General features: G+C 52.3%; 1 protein-coding gene across 3 annotated transcripts in view; it reads right to left on the bottom strand.

Annotated features, from left to right (window-relative positions):
- KIRREL3 (kirre like nephrin family adhesion molecule 3) overlaps positions 1-25,912 on the bottom strand; it is a 368,481-nt gene extending 342,569 nt beyond the window's left edge. For 2 of the 3 annotated variants that reach the window (XM_038161415.1, XM_038161416.1), the window contains exon 1: positions 25,628-25,911. In XM_038161415.1, the coding sequence (XP_038017343.1) occupies positions 25,628-25,688 (61 nt within the window). In that variant the 5' untranslated portion in view covers positions 25,689-25,911. Of the gene's footprint in view, positions 1-25,627 lie in introns of all 3 variants that reach the window. The other variant, XM_038161414.1, reaches the window with a different exon arrangement.
- Between the last annotated feature and the right edge of the window lie 277 nt (positions 25,913-26,189).

Below are 26,189 nucleotides of genomic sequence, written 5' to 3'. Positions count from 1 at the left end.
GCCCTGGAAGAGAACTGGGAGGTGGAGGAGGCACCTGAGGAGGATGATCTTGGAGAAAGCTGCTCCAGCACAGTGTTGAGTTCTTCTCTCACCCCTTCCACAGTTGGTTACCCAGAGGAAAAGGCACTTTTTGAGGTCTCTGCTGTCAAAAACGGCTGATGCTGCTTTGTGCCTCTATTCTGGACCCCTACACTGTGGCCACCAGAGCCTGTGGGGCTGCCAGCCACACACAAAGGCACAGTCTGACTCTTCCTTAGCCCAGGAGGTGTTTTATTCTCCGCTGGATTTGACTCACACCCCCAGACTGGGTTAGAGTTGGGCAGGCCACACACACCCCACAGCTTGGCAGCATTTCAGTGGTGTAGGAACCCACCAAAAGCTTCAGCACAGCCACTCACACTGCCCCAAATGTAGGGGTCTGAACCCCCACTGCCCCAAATGTGGGGGTCTGAACCCCTACTGCCCCAAATGTGGGGGTCTGAACCTCCTCCCTGAATCCAGAACAACCAAACATCACCTCCAGCCCAGCAACCTTCCCCCCCCAGTGCTGCAGACTTAAGGCTACTTTTCTCTAAGCTCAGTCTCAGCGGATCCCAAAGCTTCCAGACAGCTAAGAAGCCCCAAAAGTCCTTATAAGACAGGATATTCAGCAGAGTTCGAGTGGATTTCTTAGTGGATTTCTCCCTAAGTAATTACATTTTGTCTTCTTATAATCCTCCTGGTATTTAATGCTTCTTCACCTGTCGTAAACTGGTGGGAGATGTGGCAGATGATGACACTGGCTTGTGCTCCAGACAAGAAAACAAAGTGATCTTGTCTTGAAGAAACAAGAGACACTCAGCCACCAAAGCCTAAAAAGAAAATGGACCCGGATCCAAATTACTCCAGCATCCCCCCAGCCTGGGAGCTCCAGACAGAAGTGACAGCAACACCCACGTTTGAAACTCCTGGCCTCTTCAGGAGCTCTAATCCCATTGCAAGCCAGCTGAACTTCAGCTCAAGTATTTTGGCAAATCCCATCTCTGGCAGATTAAGGAGAAAACCAGCAGGAGCACAAATCCTTCACAGCACCAAGAACTTGCTGCAGAGCCCTCGAGGCTTGGAACAACCTGGGCTACTGGAAGGTGCCCCAGCCCATGGCAGGGATGAGATGAGCTTTGAGGTCCTTCCCAATCCAAACCAGTCTGGGATTTTAGGATTCTCTAAAACCAGCAGGCTGCAGAGGCAACAAAGCATAGCTGGGATGAATCTGGCACATATGGGTGGATTATGCTTTTTCAGCTTTATTCAGTGGCACTGCAGCATCTGGTGTTTATTCTCCATCCCTCACATATTCCTGGGGTTTGGGGAAGCTTCACAAGACTCTCCAAGTACAACAGCTCTGAGCACTCTCCCAGTCTGGCTCGCACATAAAACACTGTAACAGAGGGAAGCAAAGACAAACAGGTGCACAGTCAGTGTCCCAAAATGTGGCTCTGGGGACCAAGAGGTGACTGGTGAGAGAAACAAGCAAACTTCTCTTCTGAACATTGTATTTTATAATCTGCAACAAAGCCTTGAATGAAAATGAGGAACCACAAAAAAAGCACCTCAGCTCCCAAATGAAAAACGAGCCCCTAAAGCTACAAGCAAGAGGCTTGTGCTGCCTGGGCTCTTTGCTCTCTGCATTGTATTAAAAACGAATAAGTCAATAAGGGATGCCAGACAAAACAGTCATTTGTCAGCTGACACGAGGGAAGGATGAGGATACACTTCAGGAATTTATCAAGGAAATCTGTTGAGCTGTGCAACTTTTTTTTTTTAAGAAGGATGCTGAAGAGAAAGCAGCTTCCCAGCTGAACCTGTAAGCTGCTCAATGAATTATAAAACAGAAATACCCCCTTAACACCCAGCATTACCTGGCAGCCTATTTACCATTTCTGCCAAGGCTGGAAAGCTGGTGGATCATGGCCAGTGCCTTCTGTCCTCCCCATTTCCAGTCAGCCTGGAAATGGCTGAAACCTCTGAGTTGTACAGAGACTCTTCTAACACAAATATCTGCCTGCCTTCCTCTGGGGGGTGGGGGAGAGGGGAATATTTCCAGAGTGTGCTCAGTGCTGAACAAAGTTTGTTTGAACTGGGCTTAGCTGCAACAAGAGCAGCATTAAGCCAACCTCAAGCACTTGTGAAAACACTCTGCTTTAAATAGTGCCTCTTCAAGCTTTAACGTCATGTAAAGCTCAAGAAGATTTTATGGGCCACCGAGAGCATCTAAAGCCTTGGCATCCCATCTGCAATCCCAGCAGCTCTGCAGCAGCAGCACAAAGGAGGTTTGAAGGGTGGCTGTGAGCCCCAGGCAGGCCCAGCCCTGATGCACACACCTTCCCTATAGCTGTGTTGAGAAGGCCATGACGAGGGAGGAGTGATGAGGTTTTGATGTTGTCTGAAGGCTAATTAATTACTTTATTATACTATATTGTTTTATACATCTAAAACAGAATTTGCTAAGCACTCAACTTCACAATTAACTGCACTGCAACTGCACAGAATCTTGTGACTGTCAGGCAACAGTCCCGACACACACACACACACACTTGGCCCTGATATACCAAGGAAACAAAACACCATGACTTTGGGTAAACAATCTCCATATTGTATTCCACTTTTGCACAAACACAGGCACAGCAAATGATAAGAATTGTTTTTCTTTTCTCTGAGGTTCAGAGAATGGAAATCCCAAAAATATTCTTAAGAAGATGTACCATGCTTTTCTCTGTAAAGAGAAATGTGGAGCTGCACTTCCCAGCAGACCAAGCTGGGAACCAGCCCTGTACCCCCTAACCCTGCACTTCTGCAGGGTCGCAGCCATAAAGCAGCAGCCAAGCAGAGTGCTCGGGGACTCCTTAAGGAAATGATTCCTCAGCAGCCCCCTGGATGCCATTCATTCCTGTCACCAGGGTCAAAAGCTGCACTGGTGGGCCAGGCAGGCACTTTGCATGCTCAAAATTCATTAAAGTCAAATACTCCTAAGACTTTTACACATGAAAAAGCAGATGAAGGTGAGACAGAGCGGTGCTGTGCAGTACAGGCAGCTTTATTTAATGAAGGTATATTTACTCAGAAGAGCTGCTTCTTCACAGCAGGTCAGGGGCTGCTATGCAAATACTAATAAATATTTTGCACTTTTCAAGAATGCTTTACCCAAGTGCTCTGCAAGCGTGAACCGCACTAAACCTCCCAGGATCTGGAAGGAGCAGGGAGAGAACAGGCACAGACACTTTGTCCACGACAGAAAGACAGAAGCCTCTTGGGCTGAAAGCAGAGACATTTGACAGCACAAACAGCTTTTCTAGCTTCCCCACGGAAGCTCTTTTCCATGGCTAACCTCACACTTTTGTGGTTGGCAGCTTTCTAGAAACAGCAGCTCAGAAAACAGAGTCATCTGTGGTTCATTACTCCCAACAGATTTCATAAGGGATCCTGCCTGGTGCCTCAGCTGCTCCTAAGCCAGCTCAGCCTGCAGGATCTGGTGTGCTACAGAACAGCAAAGCTTCTTATGAAACACCTCACACAGGACAAAAGCCACCAAAGGGATGGGTTCATCAAGCCTGGAGAGATTTGTGCTTTATTAACTGGAGTTCCAGGACGTCTCCTTGGGCAGGGGGATGAAGTGTGCAAGGGGGTTTGCTGCTAAATTCAACAGCTCTGAAAACCAGAGGCAGCTGAGCACTATTCCATGGAGAGAAGCAGCTTCTGCTCTGCAAGACAATGTGGGGAAAAAGAAATAACCAAGGATGGCTCCAGGCAGAGGGGTATTACAGAAAGAGTCAGGAGAAGGTGGCACTGAGGTCTCAGGTTCCCAAAAGCCTCCCCCTGAGGACCTGTAAGATGCCATAAAAGATTCATGGAAGCCCAAAGGAGCAGTTTTCCCTCTCTGTGCCTGCAGTTTGCACTCAGCACCCTCTGAGAGTGGAGGGCTGGGAGCCATCCCAAGTTACAGAGGAGATCCACAGCCCTGGGAGCTGAGGCTGTGCAGAGCTGGGATCACACCACAGGACAGCAGGGTTTTACTTCTGACATAACAAATCCAGGCTGTTCCCTTCAGCTGAAGTCCCATCTCTGGAGGGGTTTGAGATGCAGACACCAAATCCTGCTGCTGAGGGTGGAAGTGGCAACCCACAGACAAAACCTGGAGAGCTGCAATGGGGAATTCCCACAGCAGCAGAGCCCGAGCTGCCCAGAGCCAGCATAGCTGCACTTCCAAGATACCAACTTATTTTGAAATCAATACTGAGATTATTGATCCAGGAAGGAAACACAGACTGGCGGGGAAGCCTGGTCAATAGTAACCCCAGTGGGTAATAACTTTTAATGGAGACAAGGGAAAATTCCAATCTGAATTTTGTGTTGGGGTGAAACTCTGCATACGCTGGTTATCTCAGCCCTGGAGCAAGGCAAGACTCCTCACTGAGATCTGCTGATATTGCCAGTGAGCAGCTCAGGTGCCAAGGTCTGGGAATGCACATCACTGCTGAGAGAATGAAAAGAGAAACCCCATTAGCTGCTCCCAGCGATCTGTCTGGCAGAAGACGAGCTGCTAATGCCGACTGCCTTGAAAATCAGAGCAAGAAATTCAACCTGCACAGTCAAGGCCAGAGTCAGGCATGTAACTCAGTGATGGCAGCAGTTCAAGCACTTAAACTGTCTTTTGAAACCACAGTAAAATCCTGCTGTCCCATCCCTCTTGGAAATGGACTCTACTGAATGTCAAGGCCCTGAAAGGCAAGAACACAACAGCAACAAAAAAACCACCCCAAACCAGCTCTGCTTGACTGAGGCTGGGAGGACTGCAGCAATTTCCCTTCACTTGTCAGCAAAATCTCTTTGGCCACATAAAAATACAAAAAGGGGTTTAAGTTGCCAGGAGGGCATCCTCAGGACTGGGCCAGGGATGGCCCCACACCACAATTCTGACAGGGAGAAGATAAAGCCTGAACTCCAGCATTTTGGAAGCAGCAAAATCCCACCTTCAGGGAAGCATTTCTGGGGCGCTGCAGATCCATACAAACTGCCGGAGCAGCGTCCTGCAGCTCCAGGGGATGAAGAACCCCTTCTGCACTTCACAGGCAACAACAGCTCTCACCTCTACGCACAGGTTTTTAAGCTGCCACTGCCTAAACTCCCCCTTTATTCCCCAGTCAATACCTGCAAAACAGCTTTAGAAGAACAAACAGCTCCTTATGGCCCTTTGAAAAGACTCAGGCAGGCCAACAGTGCCTTGGCATACCTGGGGTAACCCCAAGGCATGAGGAGCTGCAGAGAGAGGTGGGAAGGGGGGTTTGGAGAGCAGGGTTTTCCTCGGAGCGACGCTGGCGTAGAGGCTAAAGGCTGCCAGCACCCAGGGAAGCAACTGGCAGAGTCTGACAGCCCTGCAGGAGGATAATTGAGCAGACAGTGCTGTGCAGACGAACTAAAGTGTTTACTGGCTTTAATATTTAATTGTGTCAAATGAAGAGAGAGGAGCTGGGGGATCGGAGCTGCAGAGAGAGGCACGTGTGTGCCGGGGGCTCCGCTCCTCCCGTGCCAAACGGCACCCGAACGAGCCAAAGCACTAACCCAGCAGCACCCGTGGGATGTGCCCAGGGGGCTCCCCCTGCCCTCTCCCTGGCACAGGAAGGAGTGCTCCAGTTTGGGAGAACACTGCAGGCAGAGCAGGGAAAGGGAAAGGCACCACATGCAGCAGCTGTGAAAACAAACATGGGAAATCCATCTCCATGGGCTCCACCCAACCTCGTGGATAAGGAAACCATTGGCATCCACATCCCAACACAAAATCACTCAGAGGTGCGAGCCACCTGAGAAGGCCTCGCCCAAAACAAGCACAGGGAAAGCGCTGCTCCTCTGCAGGCTGGCTTTCCTCCTTAGGTGAGGTGGCCAGGGAGGTGAAGTCACCATCTCTGGAAGTGCTCTGCATGTGGCACTTGAGGCTATGATGTAGTGGTGGTGGTGCTGGGGATTAGGTGATGGTGAGATCTCTTCCAGCCTTGATGATTCTGGGGTACACAAAGAGATGCCCTGCGCTGCCACTGCTCAGTTTGAAGGCTTGGAGGGAAGGATGCACGTCCCCTGCAGCCTGAAAATCCCAGCACTTCACCCACTGGTCCGGTTGCCTCTGCTTATGGGTGTTCACCTCTCTGCAGGAAAGGGCTTTGCACCAAGATTTCCCTGGGGATGGAGGCTGGGAGAGAACAGTTGCTGTCAGACACACTCAGCCCTTCCTATTCCTTTCCCAAAGATACCGAATCAGCTCCAAACAGGCCTCTGGAAAGCCCTACATCCCAGCAAGGGCAAAGCCTGGACTACTGTGTTACTAAAGCCACTGTTTGTGTTTTCTCTCTGCCTTTGGCCAACACCAGCGTGGAAATTCAAAGGAAGGCTGGCTCCATAAATATTGCAGTGTGAACAACACAGGGCCTTTGCTGGATTATCACTGCTAAAAGGAGCTGCGAAGCATCCAACTCCAGGAATGAAAGATGCTAATGGAGCGTTCCCAGCGGACAGCAGGGCTGTAGATTATGGGGAGCTGCTTTCACATCCTGCAAAATGTGCAGATTTAAATAACACTCCCCTTTCACACGGAATAAATCTCAGCCTTGGCCACAAACACACACAGCTCAGGCCCTCGCTGGCCCATTCCAGGGGGCAGGTGGCTTGTGGGAGATACAGGTGATGGATGGAACACCTGGAATTCGTGTCCACTGGTCCCAAACGCTCTCTGAGACGAAGGCTGTGCCATGCCTGCATGTGCATCTCTCTACCCACAGCACGCTTCAAACACACAAAAAAAGGGTTAAGATGAATTTTTCTCTCCAACCTTTTAATTAAGCCATTAGTCTCTTCCCCCTTAACCCAGGAATGAGAGGCCTGTCTTCACAGGAGCAAATGATTTCCCCAGAGTAATGAAGATGCATTATCATACAGAAAAAAATCATTAGTTGCTATGTCCAGAACAATGCGATTGCTCAATTACTGCACTAAAACAGATCACAGCCTTCCCAGCGCTCCACGTGCTAACTTGGAGGAGATGCATCCAAATGGATGTGCCCAGAAAAACAGCACTTGTTCAGCAGAAGACCTGGACGCTACAAAGGTCCTACCCAAATATGGATGCAAAAGTATGGTCAGAGAGAGAAACCAGATAAACTTTCCCAGGAATTGTTCTGGGGAGTTTTGAGAAGGTTGAGAGAAAGAATTAAAACAATCTTGCAGCTGGTGTTTTGAACAGTTGTTTTCTCGTAAGATGTTTACCAAAGGCTGTCTTCTTAAGTAGCCAGTGGTGTGAGAGTGCTGATTAAATGACCAATCAGGTCCACTTGTATCAGAACAGTGTATAAAAGAATGGGTTTCTAATAAACTTGGATTAACCTTCTGGAAATGCATGGAGATGTGTTGCCTTCCTTCCCATTCCAGACTCAACGCCCGAATGATTTCCCACCCAGGCCTTTGCTCACTTCACATTTTAGACACCACAGCAGCAGATCCCATCAGGATTTTCTCCAAGTACTTTACAATGAAGGAGTTGGGATGTTGGGAAGGCGAGTTTCCCTTCACACTGAGAAGGTCCCAGTTACCTTGGTAAGGATTCACCAGGAGCACTCAACACTCTGAAGGAACTGCTGGTGCAATGCAGTGGAGAGCAGGGTTTTGGGAACCCAGCACACCACCAGTCACAGCCTCACAGGGCCCCCCGGGATGAGGAAGGATCAACACCAGGGATTGTCAGCTGTGTTTGGTTCCCTCTCTTGGAAGGGACCACCAGAGTCATCGAGTCCAACTCCTGACCCTGCCCAGATGCTCCAACAATCCCACCCTGTCCTGGAGCGCATTGTCCAAAGGCTCCTGGAGCTCAGACAGTGCCCATTCCTTGTTCAGTGCCTGACACCCTCCGGGGGAAGAACCTTTTCCCTTCATCCCATTCCTCCATCCTTCATCTCCCTCCAAAGCGCTAGGCCAGCTGCAAAATACTGTTCCCCCCAACTTATCTAATGAGGATGATCCAACCCCCAATTTCCCCCTTCACCGCCCCCAGGATGACTAAGAGCAGGGTTTAGTCACCCAGCCAGGGTCCTATTATTTCTTCAAATGGATCATTTCGGTCCTTCTCTCACCTACTGAGATACCCATTAAAAAATGACTCATTAACTCTTCCCCCTGCGTGTTTGGCACAGTAATTCCAACACAGATGTGGGTCAAGCAAAGATGTTCATGGATTCCCATCAAACCCATTTGGCCTGCAAGGGGAAGAGTGGGTGTCAGAAGCGAGTGGTTTATTTAGACATTTTCTCCCCTACATGAAACATTTAGACAGTTCCCTTCCCCAAGGCACCTCTGAAGTTAATTTACTTTTTAAAAAGGTTTTTAAAATCTGTACAAAATACCATATTGTATCTAATGAAATGTTTTATTTGACCTGAAAAAAAATTTTTTGTTCATGTTTTTGGTTAACCCAATACAGCATGTTTTCTTCAGTTTTTCAGTTCAGATAGACAAGGGCAAAAAAGAAAAAAAAAAATCAATTTCAGAGTTCCAAACAGCCCATTCTGTAACAGTTGTCACAGAGACTGCAGCTTATGTTAATATTAAAGTACTGCTTTAGCAATTTATGAACATTATCTGGAAAGCGAAGGCACAAATTAGCAGAGATGAAGGAAGTTACTCGAGTTAATGCATTTTTGGCACTTATATCCTTCTATTGTTCAACTCATCTGAAAGAGCTACAGGTCTGCAGTGACAAACCAGGGAGAGCTTGATGGTTAACACAGCTTGGAGACGATTCCCAGGAGGGTTTCCACCCGTTGAAGGACAAGGCACACAAAATGCTGGGATGGTTTGGGTTGGAAGGGACCTCAAAGCTCATCTCGTTCCACCCCCTGCCATGGGCAGGGACACCTCCCACTGTGCCAGGCTGCTCCAAGCCCTGCCCAACCTACCCTTGGGCACTTCCAGGGATGGGGCAACCACAGCTTCTCTGGGAAATCTATTCCAGGGCCTCACCACTCTCACAGGGAACAACTTCTTCCTAATATCTAAATTTACCATCCCTCAGTGTAAGGCCATTTTCCCCTGTTCTGTCACCCTATTCCTCGTTCCCAGTCTCTCTCCATCTTTCTTGTCAGTTCCTTCAGGCACTGAAAGGCCACAATTCACTCACCCCAAAGCTTCTCCTCTCCAGGTGAGCACCCCCAGCTCTCCCAGCAGAGCTGCTCCATCCCTCTGATCATCCTGCTGCCTCCTCTGGACTGGCTGCAGCAGCTCCAGCTCCTTCCTGTGCTGGGAGCCCCGAGCTGGAGGCAGCTCTGCAGGTGGGGTCTCACCTGGGGGGCAGAGGGGCAGAATCCCCCCCTGCCCTGCTGCCCACGCTGGGGATCAGCCCAGCACAGGGGGGTCAGGGCCAGGGCCTGCCCAGCTCTCACCCACCTGCACCCCAAGTGCTTCTCCCAGAGCTGCTCTCCAGCCCTTCCTCCCCAGCCTGCCTTGATCCTGGGGGTTGCAGCACCTGCCCTCAGTCTCCTTAAACTTCCTTCAGATCATTCCAAAAGGAGGTTTTTAAGTACCCACATCCTGGAGCAACCACAAGGAATTCAGTTCCTGGACTTGACTACCCTTCCAACTCAAACCATTCCCTACACAAAGAACGTGGCATTTGAGTATTTTAGAGAAGCCTGAGGACCTCCAGGAGAATGTGGTGTGGCTGCCAGGGTGGTTATTTCCAGCCAGGATTGGTGCTGAGCTGCAGGGCAGCAGCAGTTTGCAGGAGCACTCCCCACGGAAGCAGGAGTGAGGATCCCGGTGCCGCATACGGTGCTTGCTTTAGTCAAATGCAAACCGGCAATCTCTGCCTTCACATGTGACAATTGCCATGCGATTTCTGTCTCATTAAGCTCTGAAATGTAAAACAAATGGGATTTATGCGGCTGCTGCTCCGCATTTGGCATTCGCTTGCACGGAGTCAGGTCTTGCCTTTAGTGGCTCTTCAGTCTTATCACTGTCTTATCTCAGTACCTGGTGCTCCCCCACCTCAGGCTGGAACAGCAGAACAGACAGACCAGGGGCAGATGTAGCAAGCAAATCCTCCTGTTTTCCCCCAGGTTGTGACACCAACTCTCATGGATGTCACACGAGCCTTCCGTGCCTCAGTTCTCCCCACGTGCCACTGTCAGATCCACTCGGCTCATTCAAATTCCAGCCCACCAATCCAGCATGTTTATTTACAGCACTGTGCATGGAATAACAATCCCTGAAATGCAGTTCTTGGTAAGGCTGGCAGGAGAAATTGTACAGGCAGCATTTGGGAGATGTTTTGGAGAACATGGACCATCAGTGAAGTGCTTTTCCACACACAAACCATGAAAATTTAAAGGCTGTTTACAGAGCATTTGATTCCAGCAATCATTCCCAGGGGTACAGGGAGTACTGTAAACTCAGTATGTGGGGGGATTTCACTGGTGCCACTGGTACCAGGCTGGTCTGGTCAATGCTCAGAACATGAAGCTGTATGAACACAGGTGTCCAGGGCCATTTCGGATCCTTTTCTTCCAGCTACAAAGATCAACCACCCACCAAAGCTCCACAGACTGGCAGCACCAACAAGGATGGTCTGAGATCCAGAGCATTACAGCAGCACGACTGGTCACTGAGTGTCCTGCAGATGTCATGGAATCGTGGAATTGTTACGACTGAAAAGATCTTTAAGGTCATCAAGTCTAACAGTCAAGTCAAGGGGGTCCCTTAAACCACATCATTTGGGATTCCCCATCCCTGGAAGTGTTCAGGGACAGCTTGGACAGGGCTTGGAGCAACCTGGTCTAGTGGAAGGTGTCCCTGCCCATGGCAGGGAGTGGAACTGGGTGGGCTTGATGGTCTCTTCCAAATCAAACCATTCTGGGCTTGCCTAGAAAACTGCTGGAGAGCACCAGCCTCCACTTTGGGCAGCCCAGTTAATGCTGAATTTTGCTGAGAGCAACTCAGTTTTGGGTACCCAAGTGGCCATCTTGAGAGGTGTGACATTTACTCAAAGTACCCAGTGAATGCCCAAACCACCATCAGTTAGGCACCCAGAGGCAGAACATCACCAAGCTCTGGCTGCTGGTGGCTCCCCAGCCTTGCCCAATGGTTCTCAAGGAGCCAGAAACAGGACGATCCAACCCCAGCTCCACACACCCTGCTGCCCCAAGGCCGCCTTCCCAACCCACAGAATATTGTCACCTCGGGCACGAAACACCCAGCGAGCAGCAGAGCCAGCGTGCGAGGAATTGTAATGCCAGAGGCACAAAGCGGCACAGGAGGAGATGGATTCTGGAGCGCCTGGAAAACCGGGGAGAAACACAACAGCAGGGAGGAGCTTTCTATGGGAAGCACAAAGCCAGGTGTTGTTCAGCAAAGCCCCGCTCTGCACGCTCAGGAGGAGAGCCTTGGACAAAAGCAAGAGCTCCCACTGATGCCATTGTCGAGCTCGTAGAGACGAGATTTCTCTGGAAGAAAAGCAGCCCTGCGACAATTATTTATTGCCACAAAAACATCTTCCTCCTCAGCTTTTGTTGGTGCAATACAGACTACGTGTGGCTCCAGCCAGGGAGAGAAAAGCTACCAACAGGATCAAGGAAGGCTGAGATTAATCTGGTTTAACGTAGATAAAAAACCAACTCGAGCAATCAGTTTTAAAATTAATATTAAAGTTGTAAGTCACCTTTGACTATATTAAAATACAAACTGGAGCACACAATAAGCCCCAAATAAGCCCCACTGGCAGTCAGAACAGCTCCCTTATCAACGTCTAACATCCTCTGTAAAATAATAACTGGAAGCCAGACTGCTCTGAGAGAAACTCCCTCTCCTGGGGCATGGCGATGTGACCCAATTCCTGCTGCCATTTCAGGAGCCCTGGCTTGGCCAGTGCTCCCTGTGCCAGTGAGGAGCTCAGCTGCAGCAGGAGTCATCTGGGAGGGAGAGCTGGCATGGAAAGGCTGGGCACTGAGCTGTGCTCTGGGTGTGTCTGCTGGGACACAAAGGGACTCCATGCTGCAACTCAGAGGCTCTGGTGTCTTTCTCCCCCTCCCAGTAATGCAGCGGAGTTTTGGGAACTGATCTTCTCCCAGCCCTTCTCCTTCTCAGCGTTTCCGAACTTTCTTCACTATGGCTTTGCAAGAGGCTGGGAGGCTCCTGTTGAGGGAGCACAGCGTGGGTAGAGCAGGGCAGCACCAAGGGAAGCGTGGATGGATGGGCAGCACAGCCCAAGGCCCATCCCAGGGACAGTTGCCCAAGGACACCAGCAATAACAGCCCCATGACAGAGAGAAGGAGCACAGGGAGCTGTGGGCAGCAGCCTGAGCAGCACCCCAAAGTCATGGAGAGAACGGGGACACGCTCTGGTTGTTCTGCCCTGGGCCTCTGCAGTCACTACCAAATGGCTTGTGCTGGCTGCACCCAAACCTAACATAGAAATGTCTCACCCACACCCAGTGGACACCAGGATGACCTAAAGAGGCATCTCTGGGTAGTTCGGGGGCTGGAACTGTTGATCTCCATACAGGGTGCCCACCAGAGCCCACCAGCCTCACCTGCTTACGCACCGGGGCAAGTGGGTCTTGGGACAGAACTGAGGCTCCTCGTGCTGCCACAGGGCTCTGTCACCAGGAGAGCTGCACGAGCTGCTCCCCAGCACACGGCTGCCTGCTTGAGAGGGCTCCAAATAAATAAATAAAGCCACTGCCTCATTAGCATGCAAATGTATTCAAGCCCCATTTCAATTTGAATTCTATGCATACGATCAGAGTGCAAAATGCAAATTATACAAATGCACCCATAGGAAGAAACAAGCAGGAACTCTGCACAAAGGGATTAGGGCCAGGCTACTTCCCTCAGAAGATTCCAGTGCTGGGGGGGCTCTTGTTGGGGAGGATCCTTTAATGGCCACCAGTCACGCTGCACTGAGCTTTGTTACAAACACTTGGAAAAGCATCCTGACTCCGGCTCTGGAGCAACGCCTGGCTTGAAACTGGCTCAGGAAGAGGAGGGAAGGGTGGACAAACTGACACCAAGAGGTGCTGTAGCCTCAACACTCACAGCCAAGAGTCTCCCCAAGGGATCAGCACCCATTCAGATGGGCCTGAGAGAGCAAAGGTGTCCCCAGCACTCCTCAGCAGCCCCCAAAAAGCAGCATTAGCCAGGTCCACCCACCAAGCCAGGGAAATGGGTCAGGACAGCCAGAAAGGGTCAACAAGGGGTGTCTCAAGCAGCAGAGACCATCAGGAAGAGGGTCACCACCACTGTCGCCATCCCAGTGACAAGGGAAGTGATGCTCCCCCAGTCTATCCCACCTCTCCTTCCCCTGGAGATTTGGCTGGGAAGGCTCTGCAAGGTGAGGGAGGAAAGACAGAAGCCCAGCTTGGAAGGTCCTCTGCAGACCAAGGTCAGCTCAAGACACCTCCTCTGAACCTGATTTAACTGAGTAAGGCTGAGCTCTGCTCCAGCCCAAGCCCCAGTCCCTTTGTCCAGACTCCCAGGCCCAGCAGCGTGGTGTGGGAGATCCTGCTCCCAGGGACACTCCAAGCCTGGGCAGAGCAGATGGGAGGCTGTGCATGTTCATCTCTCCCTCCTACGTGTGTGAAATTCTCAACCCACCATTATCGTATTACATTTTCATTTTAAAGTAAATATCTGTTTTCAATTAGTACTTACCGTGAGGGGCATGCATCACTGAGAACACTTATTTCTCTTCCTTTCATTATTAGATTAGGAGTCGCTCAAGTTTAACCACATTTAGCAGCAGCAGACACCCAACTGCTCTGCAGACACTAATCCTCTTCCCATCTCCACCCCCACAAAGGTCCCAATCCAGCTGCTGCCGCCTCCCTGCCAAGGCTCCAAATCAAGGTGTGGCATGAGCCTGGTGCTGCCCTGGCCAACCTTCCTGACCCCATCCACCAACTCCCTGCACATCCTCCCTCCAGGCTATTAATTTCCATTGCTTTTCCTTCAGTCACAAAATTTGACCCTCTGGCCATCCATGTCATCTGTGCAGCAACAAGGGCCACGTGGACTCCCCCAGGGTTACAAGAAGTGAATAAAACCTGGAGCAGAGCTGCTCCAAACCTCACAAATACAACCAGAAGCACATAGGGGATCAACCATTTCTGGTGCTCCACCTGCTCATTCCATCCTGGGTTAGCACTTGGCCACCCAATATCCTTCCCAAGTCTCCCACTCCTCATCTTCCCCATGGGAGGAAAGGCCTTCCTCCCAGTGGGATCACCCAATATTCTTCCTACTCCTGATATTTCCCCAGTAAGTAAAGCTCTTCCTCGCAGTAGAATCACCTATTACTCTTCCCAAGTCTCCCACTCCTCATCTTCCCCAGTAAGGAAAGTCCTTCCTCCCAGCGGGATCACCCAGTATCCTTCCCAAGTCTCCCACCCCTGATCCTTCCCCAGGGAGGAAAGCTCTTGCTGCAGTGAGCTCATCCCAAGCTCTCCCAGGCGCCTCCTGCTCAGCCCTCGGCGAGAGCACTCTTAGCATAATGGTACTATTATACCTTGCTCATTATGCCTCGTTTTTATTACCTGGCCTCATTAAGTTAAGAAGCCTCTGTAATTTAACTGCATCTCTTGGTCTCCGCACGGGGGCTCCAGCTGTGCCTGTCGTCAATCACTTTATTAAAAACACGGGACAAAAATTACAATTATCCCCATTACTGCCCATCAATCTCTTCAATTGCCTCTTAGGTCCTTCCTTTACCTGCTCAATGCACCAGTGCCAGACTGATATCATTGGCACCCTCAGAGTCTTTCCATACTTCCAATAATTAGGGGCTGGTTTTTAAGGTGCTTTCAGAGCCGAGCAAGTGAGGCAGATGCTGGTACACAACAGCCTCATGGTGCAAAGCAGAACAGGCAATAAAAGCACGCAAGCAGACCAAGAGAAATAAACTGTGTTAGACAATAAAACCTAATTTTATCAAACCCAACACAAGATGCTTTACAGACACACAGATCAGATTAGCACTGGTTTAGAATTCAATATACTGTGACAAATTGGGATGTTCAGAGAGCCACCACGGTGGCTCACTGGCCAGGCTAAAGGCAAGAAGAGACCTGAAATCCATTTCCAAGTCCCAGAGAAAAACCAGCCATCATCAGACAAATGTTTTTTACAACAGTTTCCCCTTCACCCACCACAGAGATACTCAACATCCTTTGTGCAAAAACCCTTTCTAAACTCCATGTTAAAATTTCAGATATCAAAACATGGTATTTTGCCAAGTCTACTTCCAAGTCTCCAATCCCTAACTCTTGGATGTTTCCTGCTCTACAAGTTTCAAAAGTTCAACTTTTCTTCCTGATTTTGAACAAGATGCTCCCACTGGGACAACAACTCCGATCTGCTCGAGTCAGCAGAAACTTGCAGGGGTTAAGAGCACTGCACAGATTTCTGTCTATCCTTGGGATGAAGCCAAACCACGGGGAGAAACCTCCCTGCTGCAGGAAAAAATCACTGTGCTGGATGAAAGGTTTGCTACAACCTCCCCTGCAAAGACATCAGCAAGGGATTTCAACCCCTTGGCATTTGCTTGTGGTGCTTTTCCTTGAGATGCTTTCCTTGCTTTTCCTTTTCTCTCTTCCCCACCCCCTCTGCTGCTCCCCAGGACAAAGCAGCCTTCCTTTAGCACTTCCCCTCCTGATTTGCTTCCAACACAGAAAGAGTGAAAAGAGGCAATTTGGGGAGACCACAGGAAGCTGCACAGAGATGCTGCCCAAGTGTGGCAGGCACCACCTTGTTGCAGTCAGGAGGGGAGGAGGCTGAGGGGTGGGCAGCTCTTTCGAGGCACAGCATCCTTGGGAGCAGGTCAGCACAGAACTGTGGCAACCTGAACAGCCTGGAATGCTCTGGTTCTGCCTTTCCAGCCAGCCCTCTTGATGAGAGAGAGCTTTGAGGATTTCAAAGGGCGCCGTGTTCCCCAGTTTATCACAAGTGTCTATCTTAAACCAACATTATCATTTTAAGCATGACCAGAGCAGGAGGAATCTTCAGCAGGCGCTGCTGCCTCGGGAGAGAGACAGAGACAGAAAAGACCCCTCAGACTCACAACCCCGTGCAGACCCCGACACAGCCAGCCCAAGAGCTGTGTTGCTGCCATCAGCGCAGATCTGTCAGGAGGGACATGTACACTGCTCCAGGCTTGACAGAAAAGACATTTCTGCTCTGCCATGAAATTCCTCCTGCTGCCCTTTCCAGAGTGTTAACGCTCCACTTTGGTGCCACCCCAGTGGAGGGGAACGGATGTTTTCCAAGGGGTGGCAGGTGACAGAGACAGCCACCTCCTCCCAAATGCTCCCTACAGCCACTGCCAGGCCAAACACACCTGGCAGGGAGGGAAAGAGCAGCCCTGGGGTGACACCCACCCCAACACCCAAACCATGAACACACAGCCTGCATGCACCAAAAATGCCCAGAAAATCTTCACCCTCACCAAAGCAGGAGCAGATGACCATGGCCAGGATGTGCGGCTGGAATCACCACGGCCAGAGTACAGAGCTGGACTGGGACAACTTTAGAGACTGAGCTGGGCTGCAGAGGTTGTCCAAGCTTTACATAGAACAAGGTTTAGGCACATAAAGGTTGAGGGACAGCAGGACTGAAGGTGTTCCCCCTGGTCCCTGGTGGGGAAGCTCCTGAGCAGGCCAAACCAGCAGTGTTGTCTCCCAGGTACAGAGAGAAGCACCTGTCTTGTTCCCTGGCAATTCCCATTACTAGAAGGGCCAATAAAGGAAATCACAAGAAATCTACCATCAGTAAGTCAAGCTGCAGCTTAGACAGAAAGAGTTAATTTACAGCCACTCCAAGCTTTGATATCTTAAACCTTTTCAGTGTCTGGACAAGATGAGGAATAAGCACAGACAGTGTCAGACACTGTGATCGGGAGGACAAAACGCTGCAAACAGCTGTGCCTAATTTTAGCATCTGTTGGTTCTGTTTCTCCAGCACTTGTGGAGGATGGGGGGTGGCCCCGTCACTCCTGGCTTATTAAGGACACAGCCAGAAGGAAAAGGCGAGTGTTGAATCACACTCCGGGGATTAGCTCAGGGGAGGCAGCAAGAACAGCACAGCACCGCTGACCAGCGGCAGCCATTCCCTGCTGCAGGTTATCCCACACGGATCCACAGGAGGGGTGGAGCTGCTCACGGAGGGGAGGAACCCCTTGGGTACATTTATCGCTGTGGGGGGCTCAAAGTTGGGTCAGACAGCCCCACGTCCCCCCTGCCACCCCCGGCCCTTCGTGCCTGCGGAGCGGCCCACGGCACTCACACACCCAGGCAGGGTCACCTCAAGCTCCTCCTGGACACGTGTCCAACCACGCTCTGGGGTGGCAACTTCAGAGGGTCCCCAGCTTTCCTCCCAGCCCAGCTCTCAACCAGCCTCTCCGTTCCGAGGGCACGGCGTGAGCTGCTGAGCCCAGGGCCAGGCGCGGTGCCCCAGCAGTCACCTTGGCCCTTTCCGCAGGGTGACACCGGCAGGTGGGAGCGGAGCGCTCGGCTCCATGCGAGCGCGGCTGCTGCCACCGCCAGGCTGAACGGGAGCAGTGAGGGTGAGACCTGCGGCAGCTCCGCCAGGTGACCTGGTTGGGAGCCAAATCACTCGGGCATTCCCTCCCCGTGCACCCCCGGCGCTCAGCCTGGCTTACGGGGACATCCCCCGTGTCCTGCACTGCCCCTCGGGCGCTGGGATGCGCGGGTGAGGAGGCGAAAATCCTCGGGAAACCTGCGGCTGGGACACGGCTGGGGTCACCCGGAGCAGCCACGGCCGGGCACCAAACGCACCCTGCGCGGGGAACCAGTGCTCGCAGGGCGGAGGCAGCCGCAGACACCAGAGGAGCTGATAAGGCTCATCTGAGTGATAACGATTTTGTCTCCAGTTATTCTTGTGCAGCTGGGAACAAGTGGCTGCAGTCAGCGCCTTGCCAGCTGGGGAGAGAGCAGCGGTTCTGCATCGCCAGGGATGGAAACACAGCCAGCTCAGCCCCCCACCACCCTCCCTGGGTTTTCTCCTCGCTGGCAGAGCTTGTCACGGCCTGACCGAGACAGCACCGAGTGCCATCTCAGGGTGACAGGTGAAGATGCAAAGCAAAGAGTGGTAAAGAGCAGGGTTTTCCTGCAGACACAGCTTGAGGGAAAGATTCAAGCCTTGGCTGCCTCAGCAACATCTCCATGTGCTGGCTGGGTTTAAATCCCTTTAGAGAAGCCAGAGGCCTTCTCCTGTTGAGCAGAGAGAAACTCTCACCCGACGCCTGAAGGCAGAGCAGCCGGAGGTGACCATCTCCCTGCAGCACCTGCAGGCCCCACAGCGCTGCCAGCAGGGACCAGTGCCACCCTGTCCTCATCTCTGTGGCTTTGGGAAGCCTTGAGCTGGAGGTGAATCAGGGCTTACCGTTTGTCACACAGCAGCGACAGCTGAGCCTCATCCTTGGCCTCACCAGCTGCAGCCAACAACTCCCAGTTTGTACTGGGAAAGGCAGAGGCAGATCCAGCCAAGCACTGGTCACCTGGGCAGCTCTGCAGGAGGGGCCTGCTCCTCCTGAGCCAGCAGCCTCACCAGACCCAGCCAATATTGGCCAAACCATGTTTTCATCTTTGGTTTGCAGCCAGCACCAAGGAAAGAGCAGGCCTCATTGTCGAGAAGGAAGCTCCATGCATCTCTTTGCACTCCACACCATAGAATCAGAATGGTTTGGGGTGAAATACGTCTCATTCCACCCCGCTGCCATGGCCAGGGATGACATTCACTATCCCAGGTGGCTCAGGTTCCCATCCATCCTGGCCTTGGGCACTCCCAGGGAAGGGCACAGCTCCTCTTTGCCAGGACCTCACCACCCTCACAGGGAAGGATTCCTTCCCATCATCAGCTACCCCTGCTCTAAGGAGCTTCTGCACCTGTCTCCACATCCCCTTCTGATCCAGGGGCTTCAGATCCATCCAAAGCAGCTCCTTCCATCCCACTTTTTCCAGAGACTCTCAAAATCCCTGCTGTTGTTCCTGCCGCGCTGGCCATTATGCAAGTTCGGCTGTCTTAACTCGCTGCTGAGCATACAAGTGGGGCTGACATTTATTTAATCCTCATAGTAATGTTGACTGTGTACTTACTGAAACACCTCATGCTTATGGAAGACATTTGTTTCCAAGCAGCTTATGCTAAATTGCAGTGATATAAAGGAAACACTTATCCAATATTGACATTCACTGACTGGCAGCAGACTGCTTGAATACTCATTTATGCTGGGGGTGGGAGGGGGACGGGACAACAGGCACCTGAGAGGGAATCAGGCCTTTCCTTTCTGACCTTTTAACGAGTTAGGTGATATAAGGTTAATGAAAACCTGCCCAAAATGCAAGGTGTGACTCCAAACACTGTGGCTTCTTCCACTCACTCATATTCCGTGCTTATATAGGGCCCACAGCACAAAGATTGATCCCTCATCCACGGGGAAGTTTGAGGAGCTCATCCCTTCCACCATCAGTGCATGTTTCACCCGTAATTAGCAGGGCTCCTCTCGCCTGCAGTGTGTCCTGCTGGGCAGAGCACCTCAGAAAAACCACATTACCAGACATTTTCTCTGTTATTTCCCCTTCCACAATGTTGGGGTTGCTCCCCCAGAAGGCTCCTGAAACGTTCAGGAGGTGCTGCTGCGCCCTCTCAGACCCGGCCCAGCCAGGCAGGGGGTTCACCACTGCCTTTGCCTCATATTGAGCACGACAACCCCAGACCCCAGAACATAAATCCAGCCGCCCTTAGGAGGTGAATTAGCCACCACACGACCACACACATGTGAAACCTTCGAGGCAATTCCACCCAACGCAAAGTAATTGGAAACAAAAGACAGCATCTATTACCCGAGTAGAAAGTCTGACCGTGCCTGCATCAATGGTTAATGAGCAGCAGTTATGGTAAAGCCCTCAAAAACCAATTACATCCTGCTCCACCCCAAATGCAGCAGACCAAAAGCTGCTGTAGCTTTTGTTGCGAGTGGGGGCGTTGAATGAACACATTAAGACAAGATCTTATCCCCAAGTTAGCATCTGAATTTAACAATGCGAGTGTTCCACCTCCCACTTCTCCAGCATGTGACACTACCCGAGGCAGGACGCCCAGAGCCCATCGCTCACAGGCACTAAAAGCACATTTAGATTTTAAGCTGTTTAATGCAAGTCGGTAAAAGGAAGAGCCATCTAACAGCCAAGTGACCTCCAGCTCCTTTGCTCCACTTTGGAGGCTGCTGCTGCCACCAGCGAAAGGCAAACACTTGAGTGTGGGTCTTGCCAGCGAGGCAATGAATAAACAGGCTGGGCTACACTCAAAGGGCATATTGAACCAGGACATCTGTTAGGCCACCGTTTCCAAGACCAAATCCCAGCATTTTCTCAGTCCTACCACAAGGCACAATTCAGAAATTGATACTTTCCTCTTCCCCCTTCCAGCAGTCTGGAGTACAGATGTGCCATGAGGTGCAGTGGAGGAATGGAAAACCACGAGATCTGAGCAGCACCAGGGTCCTGCTGCTCAACCTTTGCCTGAAAAGATGAGCACAGCTTTTAAACTTTATTTCTTTCCAGCCAAGAAACTCTGCACATCTCCTGGCACGTTTGAAATGAGTCCTGGGTTCCCACATCCCTGCAAAAGCCAGGCCATGTGCCAGCCCTGAAGGCAGGGCAGACCGCCTCAAAAACTCACAGCTCCATCAAAGGCCTTAAATCTCAGCAAATAAGAGACTGATTTACAACCAATTTGTTTCACTACCTATTGATTTATAAAATAAGCTTCTACATGGTCACCGTGGCTCTGTCGCTCTCTTTGGCCAGAGGTGGCTCTCAATGAAGCCAAAGGAAAGACTTGTATTGCTCCTGAACAGAAGATAAATTAGGGCCTTCAGCAATTGTTGGTATAAATTTGCTGGGCTTTAAAGTAAATAAATAAATAAATAGAAGCTGTTTAATCCTACTGGAAGGATTCTGGAAGTGATGTAAAGCCAATTCTCCAGCAGCATTTCCATAAAGCCCCCTGCGCCCAGCGTGCTGAGGAGCTGAGAGCACTGTACAAACTCGCAAAGCCGATCATTAAATCAGAGGTTTGGAGCAGCCACACTCTCCATCACAGGCTGCTCGCAGGAAGAAAACAGTTTATTCAAAGCCCTTGATCCTCAGCCAGCTCACAACCTAAGGGGCACATTGGCCTCTCCCCCCTTTATTTACAGCTATGAAAGAAAGAAGAGCACGGAGCTTTTTTATCCTAACGTTTGCAGTCCAACTACAGAGTGGCTGGAGCCGGTGACACGCAGTGCTGGGAGCCTGTCAGGGATTTCTAGGCACGTTCAGACTCCAGTTGGTGTTCCCTAAACCAACAGGAAAGCACAGAAATAATCGACATCAGCCCGAGATGTGCTGTGCATAAACTGCCTGGGCACCTCTGCTTAACCTTGGAAGGGCGAGGCTGGTGGGGATGTGGCGTTAGCTCCGAGGAGGAACATCTGCCCAGCTCCTCTCCCTCTGGCACAGGACCCCTGAGCAAAACCCCAGCTCCTCCCTCCTGTGCTTTTCTGAGAGCTGAAACCTTGCAAGAAAAGCTGATTTGAGCAAAGTCATCAGTGGTCCTCACGTGGCTCTCACTGCAGGAGGTGCAGATGGGAGATGGGAAACCTGAATTGTGTTAAAGCAGGTGTTGGAGGAGGTAATTCTGCACCATTCCTTTGGGACAGCACAGACTGGACAACACCAGTTTTATCTTGAGGCTTATTTCAGTTTCTTTCCCATGCAGCCCAGTTGTGAATGCATTGTCCCTGCCAAGCCTGCACCTTTCCACCAGCAGTACCTCACAAAGCACTTTCCAAACCATCTCTGTCTTCTACTCAACCATTTATAGTTCACAGAACCACAGAATATCCTGAGGTGTGACCTCTTGGGCTTCAGGAACTCTTCCTCATCATCATTTTTAAAGCTCACTGGGTGCTTCCACTCCTCGTACTTCCCGAACAGCTCCGGTGCTGACACTGCCCTGCTGGGTTTAGGGAACAGCCCAACACCCCTGGCAAAGCTGCCCCGCTCTCCACATGGCAGGAGGAATTAACATGGAAGAGGGAACACAGCCACAGATTTCCAGGCTTTTCATTAACAGACTCGTGGTTGTCAGACACAGAAACCCCCCAAGTGCCCCAGCTCTGGCACACACACTCCCAGCACCCCTAACCTTGTATTTTTCCTCCCCATCACCCACTAACCACCCCCAAGATGCGAAAATCCTCATCTCTTGGTCCTAATCAGTGTTGGTGGGTGGAATTGGCCTGGTTTCTCTCATCCCCATAATTTCGCCCTTCTCCACCTGGGGGCTGCTGCTGAGCCAGTGGGAAGTTGAGCCACTGCTGCTGCTAACGGGCCCCTCTGACAGAAGATTGTAAAGCATTTGCTTCCAGGGAGGAACCAAGTGAACTGTGAAGGAGAAAAACATACCCTGCAACACCCAGAGAACTCGGTATTCATCACCCCGAGGGAAAGCAAACATGCCTTTGGAAAGAGAGCCCCAGACAGGCAGAAATCTTCCCATCCAAGGTAAATTTAAGATGCTGCCAAATCCACCTAGTACAGGCCAGTGAGAGGAGGAGGTGGCTGTAGGTGCATCTTCAGTGGTGCTCTCCCCACAGCCCCACCTCCCACACTGAGACACCTTCCCCGGCTTTTTCCAGCCTCCCCCAGTTGTTTCCAGCCTCCCCCAGTTTGGCTGGCACTGCAGCAGGGGAGGGATGGGTGAGTTATTCCCCAGGCAGAAGCAAAGGCAGGCAGATTCATGGCAGCAGCAATTCCTCCCCACCAAGGGTACCTCACATCCCATCTCCACAGGAGGCCAGTTGTGCTGGGACTTTCTCTCCCTCCCACCAAAGCAGTGTGGAAGAGTGAGTGGTACCAGGGCAAACCAGCTCTGGAGCACTAAACCATCAACTCTCAGAAAGCGCCAGCACCGGCTGCTTCAGACCATTGCAAGGGGGAAAGACAGAGGAAGGCAATTTGTTCTGCCCAGGTCCCCTGGAGCAGTGAGCTGTGGGACAGATCCTCCTCTCTCCCAGGCTGAGCCGTGCCCGGTGTGCCCAGGTGCAGCACGGCCCCAGACAGGAGCAAAAAGCAGCTTCCTCCTCCTGCAAGCTGCATTGGAAGCCCAAATTCCAGCCTGCAGGAACAGCAGGATGCCAGGATACCCATGAAATACAAACCCAAGGGCACAGATGTACAAATCCCGTGATGGAAAATGTCCTTTTGGGGAGTTTTGGGATAAGGAGATTTCTTGTTAAGTATTGTCCAGACCAGAGATCCCAAGTGAGGTTTTCAGCAGAGGTGGTCCTTCCAGCCCTGCTGCCCTTGGCTTGGGGGAATTTAATTACGGCAGATCTCTTCAAGCCACTTTGGCAAGAAAACACAGCCCTGCCTGCCCCTTGCCCACATAAAGGAGCTCCTGAAACTCCTGAGGGGCAGAGCCAAATGATTTTAGTTGTCCCTTGAAGTGAGTTTTGGACCACCAGCTCCTCCTGGGCAAGGCAGGGCTGCCCCATTGGTGCCCACACAGCATCCCATCCCCACACCTTAGGGACACCTCTGTCACAGCCAGCCAGTGCCACCACATCAGACACACCACAGCGGCTGCTCGAGGGGAGGCAAGCACAGCACGTGCTGGAAAATCAGCTTCAGCACCTCCGTCCAGGCCTTTCCTCCCCCTCAGCACCGTGCGGCTGCAGGAATCCCGTGCATTAAATCCTGTTAGGGATCCCCTGCACGCTTTCACCCCACGGGAAGAGCCACGGCGCTGCCGGCAGCGCCTTCATCGTGCGCGGAGAGCGGCAACTCCACAGAAACGCTCCTGGCTCATCCTGCGGGAGAAAACAGCCGAGAAAACGCTCTGCAAGGCACTCTCTGTGCCTCCTAACTCGGCATGAATAAGCAGGTACCAGATGCACGATCCTGCAGGAGACAAACCAGCTGAGCTCAGGCAGCAGAGCCGAGGAGCCGCCGCGGCTTCCCAACGCCAGCGCTATTAAAAAGTGCATTAACCCACATTAAAATCATGGCTGCAAAAGGAAAGAGCGGGGGGAGAACCCAACAAATCCCAGCTGGATCCCGCTCACAAACTTCTCCAGCCCCGCTAGCAAAGTGCCATTTGACCTGCAGGGACTGACAGGGTCCGTGCGAGCAGGGAGGGATGCGGGAAGGCCGGGAGCAGCTTCCAAATCGCTGCTCTGCCCGGCCCCGCCGCTGCCCTGCTGTACCAGGGAGAGTTCAGATTTGTTCAGCCAGAAACCCACACGGAGGACACAGTGGGTTTCTTTTGTGCAGCAGCAAAGGCAAATGCAAACACAGCTTTCTCCCCGAAGGAATATTAGTACAAACAGAGAGTGAGGGGAAGAGAGGACAGTGTAGGAGCCCAGCATCTCATCCGAGCCCAGAAAAAGAGGAGGGAAAGATAACCAGGAGCACAGACACCACGAACAAGGCGTCCCTGCTCGGGGAATAGGGTGAAACCCAGCGTATGGTGGGGGATGTTCAGCACTAATGTCTGGCTGAGCAAAAAACCAGCTGCCCGTGGAGATGCACTACTCTCTCCAAAAGTTTTATCCTTCATTTAATCAACAGATGGACTAGCTGCGTGGGTTTGGGGTTTTTTTATCCCTTTTTTTCTTTTTTTTCCCAAGCATCCCCAAGCCGTACCCTCACAAAAGCTGGCGTGGGGACCACGGCGGCGTTACACAGATGGGATTTGACACCGGCGTTGTGGGGGGGATGAGCAGCACAGAGGCGAAGCCGGGGTCTGGCTGCAGCTCAGCATTCTCCACAGGTGACAGATAGTCCAGAGAGCAGGCACACAGCAGCATGTCAGACACAGCCTCCCAAAACGCATCCCCTTCCCAAATCCTTCTTTTTTTCAATCTTTTTTTTTAACGTTTTGCGTGGGAATCAAGCAGGTTGTAAAGTTGCGGGGTGAATTCCTGCGGATTCCCACGCTCCTGCCCGCGCTGTGGGGAGGTGGCATGGGGCGGTGACACCCCCGCGGGGTGCCCACCTTCCCCGGGCTGGCCGCACTGGAAGCAACTCTCCTTCCTCGCACCCCCCCGGCGCAAATCGCTCCCTAGCCCGGCTCCACAGCCGCAGGCTCCGGTCCCCGGGCTGGAGCCGCTGCCGCCAGCCCGAGCGGCTCCTCCGCTGCACCGAAACTGAGCATCCATGGCCCTCCTGCACCGGGGGAAGCACCGGGCGGCGATGGGGGCGAGGGGGAGTGTGGGGGGCTGTTACTCAGCCAAGCCGTGTTTACACACAAACACGATCCAATTTACCGAGCTGGAACAGAAAGCACTCATTTGCATACTAAAGATTTTTTGCTTATTTTTAAAGGAAAGACCGGTAAGGCGCCTCGGCGGGGATGCAGGAAGGAAAAACTCTGCAATCCTCCCTCTCTCCCCCGCACCCTTCTCCCCTCGCAAAACCCGCACGCAGCCCCCGCACCCCACCCCGAGCCGGGGACCCCCCCCCGGCTCCTCCCGTCCGCCCCGCTCGGAAAGTGCGGGGTCCTACCGTGGCTGAGCAGGAGGCACCCGAGCAGGAGGAGGAGGAGGTCTGCCTGGAAAGCGCTCATTCCTCAGGGTGGGCTCGGGCTCGGGCTCCGCTGCCGCTGCCGGCGGGGGCTTCAGGCCGCCGCCCGCCGGCTCCGCTCGCGCGGCTCCATCGCCGCCCCCCCCAGCTCCTCCCCCGGCAGCGCTGCCTTCACTGGCGGAGCCTCGGCGGCGCAGCCCGGCTTTTGGAGCGGGGGGGGAAGGGGAGGGAGGCAAAGTGCCGGGGAAAGGGGGAGTAACTTGCGCGCAGCCGGCTCGGCGCTTTGGGGAGGAACGTTCGCGCATCGCCCCCTCCCCAAAGCGCTGCGCGCCGAGGCGAGGGTGAGGGTGGGGTGGGGGTACCGGGCAGGTGTTGGGGCTGCTCCTGCCTCAGGTGTGCGGGAGGAAGGGATGCTCGCCCCCCTCCCGGCGCTGCCGCCGCCCCAACGGGGCACCTAAAGCAGCAGCGCGAACAGCTGCGCGGCTCTGCCCGCCCCAGCTCTGAATTTGAGGTGAATTTCAAGTGCCCATCAGTCACGGCACCC

This window comes from Motacilla alba, chromosome 24 (genome assembly GCF_015832195.1).
Source record: "Motacilla alba alba isolate MOTALB_02 chromosome 24, Motacilla_alba_V1.0_pri, whole genome shotgun sequence".
In the NCBI taxonomy this organism is placed as follows: Eukaryota; Metazoa; Chordata; class Aves; order Passeriformes; family Motacillidae; genus Motacilla; species Motacilla alba.
The sequence above is the reverse complement of the archived record's forward strand: the minus strand, read 5'-3'. Positions and strand labels throughout refer to the sequence as shown.